The 12,568-nt window shown below is 30.5% G+C and overlaps 1 protein-coding gene across 3 annotated transcripts in view; it reads right to left on the minus strand.

The window, feature by feature from the left end:
* The window catches only part of LOC149520230 (insulin-degrading enzyme-like 1, peroxisomal), a 55,423-nt gene that overhangs the window by 19,199 nt on the left and 23,656 nt on the right, over nucleotides 1–12,568 (minus strand). The window contains exons 11-19 of one of the 3 annotated variants that reach the window (XM_089754521.1): nucleotides 7,844–7,936; nucleotides 7,582–7,667; nucleotides 6,123–6,209; nucleotides 4,924–5,026; nucleotides 4,660–4,755; nucleotides 4,348–4,537; nucleotides 4,136–4,197; nucleotides 3,394–3,498; nucleotides 1,382–1,583 (exon numbers count right to left, since the gene is read on the minus strand). In XM_089754521.1, coding sequence (XP_089610647.1) covers nucleotides 5,000–5,026; nucleotides 6,123–6,209; nucleotides 7,582–7,667; nucleotides 7,844–7,936 — 293 coding nt within the window. In that variant the 3' untranslated portion in view covers nucleotides 1,382–1,583; nucleotides 3,394–3,498; nucleotides 4,136–4,197; ... (1 more) ...; nucleotides 4,660–4,755; nucleotides 4,924–4,999. Of the gene's footprint in view, nucleotides 1–1,381; nucleotides 1,584–3,393; nucleotides 3,499–4,135; nucleotides 4,198–4,347; nucleotides 4,538–4,659; nucleotides 4,756–4,923; nucleotides 5,027–6,122; nucleotides 6,322–7,304; nucleotides 7,668–7,843; nucleotides 7,937–12,568 lie in introns of those variants that run through there. The other 2 variants (XM_089754552.1, XM_089754606.1) reach the window with 2 other exon arrangements.

The raw sequence follows: 12,568 nt of genomic DNA on the forward strand, positions 1-12,568 counted from the left end.
CCGGTTAGCAGTTGTTGGTAGAGTGGGTCTACGGGTCGGGTTACGCGAATCCCAGGTCGGATCTGGGTCAACGTGCGGATCCTCCTTGACTTAAAACGATGTCGTTTTGCTCTTTAGTCTTTTATATATAACTAAAAATTTTTTTTGGTTCATTCTTTTTGCATTTCAGAAAAAAAAAATAGGGAGAGTTCTAGGGAGAGCTCCAAAGCTCTCTCGCCGTCCACTTGCCGGACCACCGCCCTGGCAGTCACTTGGGTCACAGCCGGCAGTCGCTGCGAGTGGTTTTCGATCGTCGAAAAATGCAACAATTATTCTGACAGCTCTCTTCAGCGCCCTATTTCTAGATCTGGCTTTCTTTTCGTCAGAAACAGCCCCAAATGTCGTAGATCAAGGCTTGAAATTTTTTGCTTTTTTTTTTAGACTAAAACTGATCTATTTTCTTTGTTTTTGCAAGGAGCTCGGCACTGAGGTTCCTCTCTACGGGGAGGACTGTTTGTCTTTGTTTTTTGTTTCTGTTTTTACGTTTCTGTTTGGGTATGGGTTTGGTGTGGTGTTTGGGGTTATTGAAGGAAGAGGTTTCGAGGATCTGTTTGAAGGCTTTTCGAGAGAGGTTTATTCCTTGTCTGAGAGTTTTTGAAAAAGGGAGGGTCCGAAGGTTTTTGAGAGGGGGTCTAAGAGAGCCAATCAAGGGGAAGAAGTTGGGGGTTTTTAAGAAGTTCAAAAGGAAATAGGTGATGGCAAGGTGACTGTAGGGTGGCTATCTGGTCTGGTGACTGGATAGGGGGTTGGTCGAGTAGGAGAGTGAGCGGCTACTGGGTAGTGGAGATGGGCTGTAGGGTGGTTGGTCGGGGGCAGCAGCAACGCCGTACACCAACCACCCTACTTTTTGTTTTTTTTTTTCCTTTTCTTGTTTTCTCTTTCTTTTCTTTTTTTTAATAATTAATTATTTTTTAAAAAAGATATTTATTATTATTATTATTGTTATTATTATTATTATTATTAATTTTAATAATAGACCTGGACAAATCCGATGTTTGCAATATTCTAAAAGCTAAATAACTTCAGCTAGCTCATTATTGGTCGTACCAAAATCTTAAAATTAAATTTATGTATTCTTGGAATATCTTTCAAATCCAAATTTGTGTATCGAATTCTAATTTTTTAATAAATTACTTCTTTATTTGGCTGAAAAAAAAAAGTCATGAAGTTGTTTGTAAAAGTTAATTAATTTTACACTGGTATAGATTTCTCTTTATATATATATATATATGTGTGTGTATATATATATATATATATATGTATATATATATATATATATTTGTTGATTTTCTCTTTTTTTTTTGGTTGATGCAAAGAGAACGAGAAGAAATATTGAACGAACCTGCTATGAAACACTCCACATAGGTGCTTGAAAACATCATGGGGATAAATTTGACTAGGTCTTCTACTTTCAAAAGAGGTAAAACTTCAAGTTTGTCCTTCCAAGGCCATCGTATGTTGTTCAATATTAATGGGTAGTAGACACTAGCCAGCTCATAGGGTTCTTGAAATTTGAAGTTGTAAATGTCCTTTGTTATCATTTCCTGATGATAAAGAGCAAAAGATGAAATTGGGGCAAAAAAAAAAAAAAAAAAGAGAGAAACATAAAACAAAAGATTATAAATTAACACATCGAAGCAATATGCTTGACTTAATGAAGATAACTTTCATATTAGATGTTTTATTAGATAGTGAGCCAATAAGTTTCCATTTTTCTTGACTTTCCCATCCAAGGTGGAGAGTTACACTCCAAAGCAAGGTCCACAATATCCCTCACTAAATCTTCCAGCTCCCAAAAACTCTCATCCTTTTTTGAGATTTCATTAAAAGCCATCTGAGAATCACTTTGAATCTGTAGAGAAGCAATGACATCGTCCCGAGCCCGCTGTAAACCAAACAAAATTGCCTTGACCTCAGCTTGAAGGAACTTACTACGTGATCGACTTCGGAAATACATCCAAAACAGAGGAGCCCCACCCCAACAGCAAAATACCGAATAATCCCCAAAAAACCAAACTCCGTAAACTAAAAAGAATAAAAGATATATAATATTAAATAAACCTAGAATCCAATCAACTAAAACAACTCTAACAGATAATCTCATACAATGAAATCAGAAAAAATATTAGCAGATTACCAATTGATCTTGATGAAAAAAAATCAGCACTCAATGGAAAGGATCACATCTCACCACCTAGCCAAAACCAAATCACCTCAAGACATATCTGACTTAATTTGCCAGTCAATCTGTCAGACCATTAGCTTCCCTAATTATCAGCAAAGCCAAACCAAAATCATAGAAGCTCCATTTTTGGAATTCCATTAGACCAGTTGTATTAAAAAACGACAATCAAGCTGACAGTTTGAAAATCCCGTAGCCAAAGACAATTCATTAAAATGTTTCAGACTTTCAGTAGTTTGTTAAGCTCCACTTTATAAAGCCATTAGGAGGTTCATATAACAAACTAGCAAACACCAATCCCACAATCATGTCTAAACGTATTTCCTCAAGCCACATCTTCCTTTGCCAAAGAACCAACCATGCCATTAGCTTCTGAAAATATATTCTGATATAATCAATGACCAACCTTATCATCAACTTCCAAAATCATCCATCCCCTCCACATCATTCCTTGCCAAAGAATCAACCATTCCGTTAGCTTATCCAAAACATTCTAATATAAGCAATGACACCCTTTCCATTAACAACCAGAATCACCCAAAAAAAAGCACATTTCACAGGTAATGAAACCTGACAGAAGCTACGATTAACACACAATACATACACAACTCACCTCCCTGATTTACACTTGTGAACAAAACAACATGCGTACCCAGATTCTTCCAAGTTACCGCGACTTTCTTCGCCTTCAAATGCTGCCTCCATCCCACCACATTCTCTCTCTCTCTCTCTCTCTCTCTCCCAAATAGATTTTATAAAGAACAAAATAATAGTTTTGTTACAATTTCATCGGGCATATTAAGAACATACACCCAGCAAATAAGAAACAAATCAAACCAACCGTTAACTTAAAACTAAAAATTCCTTGCTCCACCGAATATCAATAAAAGAAGAATACAGAGACTCCATCATGGGGGAACAAATCAAACAAAACTTCCAAGTAAACAAGAGAATCATTCCCAGTTAGCCACCTAGAATTCAAAACAGATTTTCTTGAATAATCATAAAAAAATAATAATAACAAATTGACCATCTCCATCAAGCTCATCTTAAACCCGTTCAAAATTCCACATTTTATTTTAATTTATATAGTAGTGCTGACTATTGATATTGATGGTAGATAGTATTGATCGATGATGAAAAAGGGTGAGAAATCATAAGTTATGCATTACCTTGATTATAGAGAACTTATCGGGTTTCACTTCAAGATTTGCAATCTTATCAATTACAGTTTCCAGCAAAATGTTCACCTTGTCATTATAACCATCTAGTGTCACCTATAGAAGAAAACCATACTAAGTTAGGAACACAACTTAATTAATAAAGAATAAAAGAAATGATGCACGCTGATTCTACAATCCCTGGCCGCACAAACTCATCTAGCGAACGAGCAAGAAAATAATTTACTTTACTTAATTAATTTTTAATAACAAAATAGTCTAAGATTATAATTTTAAAACAAGGAAATGTTTCCTCTTTCGAGCATCCTATCCTTGTCATAATTTTGCATATTTACTTACATGTAGCATGTATGATATGATTATATCATATAAATATTCTATCAATTTCTTTATTTAATCTTATTAATCTTGCTTTTTCAAAACCTTGCATATATATATCAGCATAATGTTTTTTTTTTTCAAATTATGTTGTATGAACTCTTCACTTTATCTTAAAGTATCCGCGTTTGACATTTTTTGAACACTTCATTATTCATGTAGGTATAACACTTTGATCCTCAAAATTAATATAAAAATTATAAAAAATATAGTGTATCCGTGTTTGATACCACATCATAATTTCATGTCATATTGGGTTTAAAATATTTCCTAAAAATAAATCGAGGCTCTACCAATTACCAATAGACACTCCTATATATATTGGTGTCAAATAAAAATTGAGAGGAGCATTTACCTGAAAACCTCTGTCTGTGCGCCTTATAGAACAATCAAGGCCAGCAACTTCAGCGTGGTAAGCTAAAGGATAGAAGGTTAAACACGGCTTTTGTCAAGAAGGTGGGCAGTGGAGCTTTTGAGTTTTGAGTAAAGAGCAAGAAAAAAGGGGGGAACGGAGCAGAAAATTAATTGCGATTATCAAAGAATTAACTGCTAAGACAATTAATTTACCGTGTTCATTTAAGTAATCCCTCAACAACCGTACAAAAATGTCTGCAAGAACTTCAGCTTCAGGAGAGATTCTAGCGTGGGGACAGTTGAAGTCTATTTTAACAAATGCCTTAGGTAAGGAGAACATTGTATCAGGCTTGTACCACAGTTTTGAATAGGATGACTTTCTTAACAAAACTGGAAACTTGACCTGCTTGATCAAATCGAAAGCTTAATTCATTATATCAAAGTAACTACTAATTAGAGTTGGAACTTGAGATCGATCGATAGAGACAATCACGACAAACTTGATTGAAAGATTCATCAACTAACCTTTTCTCTCGAACCCTTGAGAGAAAAATTTTTGGGTATGAACATATTAGCTGCTGGTAGCTGCAAATCACCAATAGGAGCTGATGACATCCATTTCTGCAATCAAAGTAAAAGATTCCATCAAGTACCTTTTTTTCCTTGCTGAAATCAAATTAGTTACCACTTACCATAGCCTTATAAACTAGAGACTAGAGAGTATAGCAAACAAACCGACTTCTATAAAATTGTTATATAAACAGTGCAATGGGAAAGATCAACGGCAACCTCAATCATCGAAGTTGTGACCCTTTCCACAGAATAAGGAGTTCCATACCACGGCTCAACCTTATCCGTCTCCCCGTCAAATTTCTTTGACTCCCAGAAGATTCTATTAAAATAAAAGGGCACTTATTAGAGGAAAAAGACTAATATATTTATATCTAAGATCTCCTCTTCGAATGAAAGAAAAAAAATGAGGGAAGGGAAAACGAAAAGAAATAGAAGAAAGAATGGTTTTTTCTTCTAAATTGTTTCGTATGAAGTAAAATAATAATAAAATAAGTTGATTGAATCGTAAATTAATCGAATTACTAATTTATACAAAGAGATTTATACTTTACAACAAAGTTTGGGGTTGACACATTTCTTAAGTTACATTTAAGCAAAGTAATAAATTAGTAAAATATTAACTAAGGTGACAAACAAGTGGGTTCAAGTTCGGTCATTTTGAGTTTGAATTTTTCTGTTTTGAGCAATTTCGAATTCAATTTTTTTTGTATTTGAGTTCACTCGGATTCAAACTATATTCAAGTTTGAATTAGTTTTTATCATTTTAAATTTTATGTAAAATATAATCACTTTCGTATGTTTTTCAATTTCACTTTGGTTTGAGAACGGCTTTTTTTTTTTTTTTTTGGTTTCATATAGTTTTAGGTTTGAACAATTTCATATTGGAAAGATTGTTTTGGTTTCAGACCGTTATAGATTCAAATTTTCTTGGTAAATCAGTAATTCGGCTAGTTCAAATGCGAGTTTTTTTTTGCAAGTTTTAGGTTTAGGTTCATTTTGTAACTTTTGATTACTTAAAAATTTATATTCAAAAGCATACCGGACATTCTCTGGTGACAACTCTCTCAGAATCATTTGCATAAGGTCAGGATTGAAATTTGAAGGCAACGATAAGCCCACCAACCAATCTTTGGGTGGATATTCCTGAGAATCCAGTTTCAAAGGAATCAAACTAGCTTGTCATCCAAAAAAAAAAAAAAAAGCTAGCAGAGTTTCCAACACAAGATCCTCAATACGTTAGCTCTATGCTTATTAGAACCAATCACTTTAGATTTTCGAGAAATTATTTCATAACAAACACTACTTGAAGACTTTGGGATAGATTGAAGTATAGAAGATCTAGAAGAAAATTGTATCAAAATGCTCTACAGTAAAACCAATTACCATAAAACAAGGGAATATATAAAAGGAATTACCTGCATTCTTGACGCGATTTCCTCAACATAATCAATAGGTGGGATTTTGTCTTGATAGTGAAAGTTTATCTCGCAAACAGTTGAAAGCTTCATACAAAAATAAAAATTTCTTATACAACTCTTCGACAAATAGAACCAGCAAGATAGAGTTCTTCCCACATCTCCCGCTTCAATGTTGTTCGAATTGAAGCATAGCTAGCTAGAAAGACAGAATTGATCATAAACATGAAATTAAGCTTTAGATCGAATTCTCAATATTGAAATTCGTCAATTTTCCTAACTAATGCACGGCGCACCAAGCTCAAAGTTGATCACATCTCACATTGCAAAAAGTATTTTTGCAACAATTTCAATGCATACATTTTTTTGGGTGAAAAATATTGTGCAACAGTTATTATAAGAACAATTTGAGTGCATTCTTTTCTTATTAAAGCTTTTTAATAAGACAAATTTTGAGTACTTTACTACATTTTATACTAAAATTTAATATTTTATGTAATGTATTGAGGTTTAGTGGTTTTTAATTTCAAAAAGTAAAAAAAATGAAAAAGGAAAAGGTGAAAATTTTAATGTAAGTGCTAAATATGAAATTAAAAGAAAAAATTTAGAGTAGATTTTTTTCAATAGAAAAGAAAACTCATGCACACAGTAATATATCTTAGACTAGAAGAGATTACAAAATTCAGGAGAAAACGTACATAAATTTTTTTATGTGAAGTTTGTTAAATTTCATTTTAAAAATGATTTAAAAAAAATTCAAACCGATAAATTAATAGAATTTAATGTGAATATCAATAATATGTAAAAAATAATTTAAAATATTGTTTATAATTCAAATTTGATTAATACTTATTTAATGGTAAAAAATTTGTCAACATTTTTACTAAAAATGTCTCTCTAAAAATATATATAAAAATTTACTAAAATTTTTTCAAATTTTGTACACTTGATTTATGTAACGAAACCTTTCAATTTATCAATTTTGATTTTTTGTTTTAGTTTTATTTAATCAATTTTAATTAGGAATTTCATGAATTTCATTTAAAAAATATCATTGAAGTTTTTTTCCAAAATTCGATGCAAAAAAGCATAAAATGATGGTATTTAAGTATATAATTCACCTAATGCTTCTCTGCTTTTAATCAAATTATTCATTCATAATGAAACTTAAACATAAAATTTCAAGGTAAATATCATATTTCTTATTAATTTTTTCGTGTGAGACTATCCATTAACATACATACAAACCAGCGTGATTCTACTTTTTTGTTGGAAGGAAACTTAAACAAATATCCAACAGCGAATAGCAAGAATTCAGGGCATATCAGAATATAAGAAAAGTGAAAACCAGGGTAGATAGCTAAACCATCATTGAAATTGTCAATAGCATACCTAAGTTCAGCCTATTTACAGCTACAATTTATTCTTACATTCTTAGTGCTCATACATAGTCACATACCTCCTCAAATACCCGTTTGCAAATACCAGACTCCCTCAAGAATTTAGTGTATTTAAAGAGCAACCCTACAATATCCTGCATATGCTCTGAAAATTCAATCAGGGAAAGCTCTATCAGTGATAAAATCAAAGAAATCTAAGTTAAAAGACATACATAATGGATTCTTACATTAACCACATAATATAATATAATATGATATGATATGATATAATATAATATGTCCAGGATCCTTGGCAGAAATCAAATAAACATATATACTAACCATGACCATCTTCAGTAAGATCAACTACTACTGTAAAGAAAGAGAACTCTGATGTTGTCTCACTTTCATAAGCAAACAATCGCATAGCCCATCCTGCAAATTTTTTGTGTATATATACATAATTTAGTGGCATTTTTTTTCAACGATTTATTAAATAATTTTATTTCGAAGTTTATTTGTTATACCAACTGTACAAAGAGACTTTATCAGCTATGATAATTGGCACCCTTTTTTAGGGCCTTCTAATCATAGAATAAACAAAATGATAGAAACTATTAAAGATTTGCGAAATCTAATATTCTTAAAGGGAAAGTAATTCTCCCTTAAATAATTTTACTTGACTAATTCTGAAGGATATTAGATTTATGTGTTGGAGTTGCTATATTTTAATCACATCATTTATTACTGTATTACCTTTAGTTACATTATTAGTTGAAGTTTGTATGTGTATTTTCTTAAGTTGCATAGAGCATAATTGTTATTCTAACTTTGATTATTCTTATGCAGAGTAAATATAAGAATTGGTTTTTACGATAAGATCAACGTTGGGTCGAAAGGTGTGCTAAATTATTTTTGGTTTTATTGTGTATATAACATGTAAATTATTTACTTATTTAACATATAAATTAAGGAAAATATTATGAAAATATATTATAATTATTTTCATAATATATTTTTATAATAGACTATGTTTTTCATTTAAAAACATGGTTTATTTTCATAATAGATTACATTTTTTATCTTAAAAATGTAGTTTATGTTGATTCTACTCAAATCCTATGAGCAGCATTTTTTTGTCTTTATCTCATAACATATTTTCAACAAAAACTACGTTTTTAAGATTAAAAACATAATTTTGTTGAAACAATAGAATTTTTAAAATAAAATTTCTCATAATATGTTTTCAATAAAAGCTACATTTTTAATCTTAAAATCATAGTCTTTTATTGAAACTATAAAATTTGAAAAAAAGATTTCATATATAATATATTTTTAACAAAAACTACATTAAAACTAAATTTTTTTCTTAAAAATGTAATCTTGTTGAAACTATAAAACTTGCGTATATGATTGAATCTCAATTAATTATTTAATTTTTTTTGATATTGAAGAGTAAAATAGATCTTAAAAACCATTTCTTTAGGGCAATGGATGGAAAAAATTTAAATTCTAGGCGAAATGCAAAAAAACTTTAGGAAGATTAGAGTTTCATATTCTCCTATTCTTCCCTCTTTGACATCGTTGGAATTCAACAGTTTTGTACTCCATTAACAGCACCCTAAATCAAAGGAATCGGATTACAAAAAGTAAAATGTCAAAAGAGAAAATTAAATTTTGCTAACGAAACACCCCTAAGACGATTTTTTAGATACTAGCAATTTAACCTACTCATACATCAAATACTCATACATCGAAGGTTCCCACTAATGTTGTTAATTTTGTTTTAGTACCAATCGTAGCGGCCGATAGACTTTAGTTATACAAAAAAGATATTATTAAGAGTAGTTTTTTGTATTAGACTCGGTATCAAGTAATACCAATTGTTTTCATTAATTTTGACTAGTTTTGATGAATTTTATTGGATTAACTTATTTCAGTTGATACATAATTGGGAAACATGTTTTGTAATTTTTAACTTATCTTTTGTTGTTTGATTATTTTTTAACCTAATAAAAATAAAATAAATGGACAAAATATCTCTTAAAATTGAGTGTCTCTATTTTTTACAACTTATTTTCTTTTACACTTAATTTTTCCAAATCAAAATTCATAAGTATTTCAATTTTTTTAAAAAAATAATTGTGCTCCTCTCAAAAGTTTAATAATTCTGACATCAAAATTAATTTTTTTCATCTATTTGTTTTTATCTAAACAAATTTTTACATGAAAAAATAAAAATAGTTATTTAAATATTTTGTAGATTATTTAAATATCAGATAATTAGATTTATAGACACCCAATTTGGTCCAGGCCTGGATCAATTGGGCTTGATCCAAATGGGTTAGTCTGCTTTTGTTTTTTATTTTTGTATTTTTATATTTTATTTTTATTTTATATTTTATACATATATATATTTTCTTTTCTTTTCTTTATCTTTTAAGTATTTCTTATTTACTTATTTATTATTACTATTTATTAATATATATCTTCATTATTATTATTTTTTGTTAATATTTATATATATTTATCTGATTATATGTTATAATTTATCTAGTATTTATTTTTAGTTATCTATTAATATTATTATTTATTGATTATTTGCTTTTTGAATTATCTATTAATATTTTTTTTATTTTGCTTTTTCTTTTTTGGCTGAAATTTAGAAAATTCTATCGTGATTGGGGTTCAATCAGAGTCCATATTGGATTCAATAATTGAATCCCAATCCAAAGAGGAGTTAGGATTGATCAGAAACTCTTCTGATCAATCCCTATAAAAAGACCATCGGATCAAATGAAAAGATACAGAAAACAGAAGAGAAAAGAGTTACTGGCTGAAAAAAAACAGACAGAAGAGATTCGAAAGTTGAAAAAGGGTTTAGAGGTGTTAGAATAGCTTTAAAATCGGTGAAAAATTTTTGGAGATTTTTCTACGAATTTTTTCTAGAAATTTTTGGAAATTTTCAGATTTCGGTTGAATTTTTCAGCCAATGTTGAATTTTTCGACGACTATTCCGGCCAAGTTTAAAGTTTTCGACCAGTTGCCCAGTTTTCGATGAGAATTTCCAAAAATTGACTAACTTTTCGGTGAACTTCTAATAAAAAATCCAGATTTCGACGAAAATTTCTAGAATCCGGTGAATATTCAACCAGAGTTCTTCGGATTCTAAAGAGAAGGGAGAAAAGAAAGAAGGGAAAAGAGAGAAGAGAAAAAGGGTTCTGCTGAAAAAACGAAGGAACCAGCCTTATATACCCTCTCAAAACGACATCATTTTTACGTTAAGTAACCCAAAAGATCCGCGCGTTTTGCCAAGATCCGACCCGACCCGAGCGTCGACCCGCTTTTAACCCGAGCTGTTAGTCGAGCCTAGCCGTTAGCTGAGCCGATACTTCGAAACTGTTTTTTTCCATAAGCCGAGTCGAGCCGAGCTGCAAGCAGAGCCGTTCCAGGTTTTTTTTTTATATATATTTTTTTATTATTATTATTAGATTAGGTTTATTTAATATTCTTTTATTTTTATTTTATTTTATTTTTATTTTTGTTTTACTTTTCTTTATTTTTTTATTTTTTTATTTTCACTTTTATTTTATTTTATTATTTTATTTTCTTTAAATAAAATCCAAAAAATATTTTTGAGAAAAAGTTAAGTATCAATTTTCCTTGAAAACAAGCTTTCCAAAAAAATATTAGGGAAGAGTTGAAAGGATCAATTTTCCTTAAAAATAAATTTTCAAAAAAGGTTTTTGAGCAAAAGTTGAAAGTATCAATTTTTCTTGAAATTAAAGTTTCGAAAAACATATTTTTGAGGAAAAGTTGAAAGTATCAATTTTTCTTAAAATATCAATTTTTCTTAAAAATAAACTTTCTAAAAATATTTTTGGGGAAAAGTTGAAAGTAACAATTTTTCTCGAAATTAAAGTTTCCAAAATTTTTTTGAGGAAAAATTTAAAAGTATCAATTTTCCCTTGTACAAAAGCAATCATTTTTTTCTTCTTTTTTTTTTTCTTATTTCTTTTAAATTTTTTTTAATGTCGAATAAATCTGACGATGGAGCCTCTGCAAGTGAAATAGTAGTTTTCTAGCATACTCTTGACGTGAGAGGATTTTCTCAATTTTCTGCTAAAAGTATTAGAGTCAATTGAGAATAATTTTCAACAACTAATTACTTGGTAATTTTTAAGGCTTATTGGATAACACAAAATTAACCTGGTACCATCTTTTGATGGGTGTTGTGAGGGTGCTATAACCTTTCTCACACGTAACCGAACTTTCGAACCCTGTTCTGATTAGTAGACCCGAACCTATTCTTTTAGGGACCCTTAAACTTAGGTGTTCCCTGAAAGGGTAGATTCCTTAGGTGGCCAATCGCACCTAGATAAAAAAAATTGGTGGCGACTCCTTCAAGTCAATGTCTAGCGATGGATCCTCGAATCTAGACGTTATGACAGCTTGGCGACTCCACTGGAGACACTGAGAGTGAAGCCAGCAAATAAATTTGTGTTATCCAAAAGCCTAATAAAATTGAACCTTTTTGTATATATGTGTTATTATTCATTCATGTTTATTTATTTTATTAATTATGTCATTCATATGCATGTGCATAACATGAGCTCTATACCCGAGCTCCGTCTCTCTAGGAGGGAGTAAAGTACCTATTGCTTTTGTGAGGTCTAATGCCTCCACAGTGGCTAGCGAAATACTCCCACTCAAATTGAACTTTTTTCGCTTGTAACCTGTAATGGGTGAGGATTAGGGTGCCTTACTAGTCTGTGATGGACAAGGATGTAAGGAACAATTTGGAAACCTTTAGACTTTGATCTTAAACCACATATAGTGAACCTTAGAAGTGCCTAACCTATTGATAGAGCCACTATTCTTCCTTTTTAGATTTGACCAGAAGCATAGGGTTCATTCCTCTTTTTTTTTTTCTGTGTGATGTTTAAATTTAATTAATTATTTTTTTTGGGTGTACTAACCTTTTCTCCCATTCTTCTGTATTGGTTCATACTCATATCATACAGTTGCATAAAGAACATTTGCTTAAAAGATAGTTTTTAACAAGTT

Source organism: Durio zibethinus, chromosome 1 (genome assembly GCF_047325235.1).
Source record: "Durio zibethinus cultivar Kanyao isolate XHJ-2024 chromosome 1, ASM4732523v1, whole genome shotgun sequence".
NCBI lineage: Eukaryota > Viridiplantae > Streptophyta > Magnoliopsida > Malvales > Malvaceae > Durio > Durio zibethinus.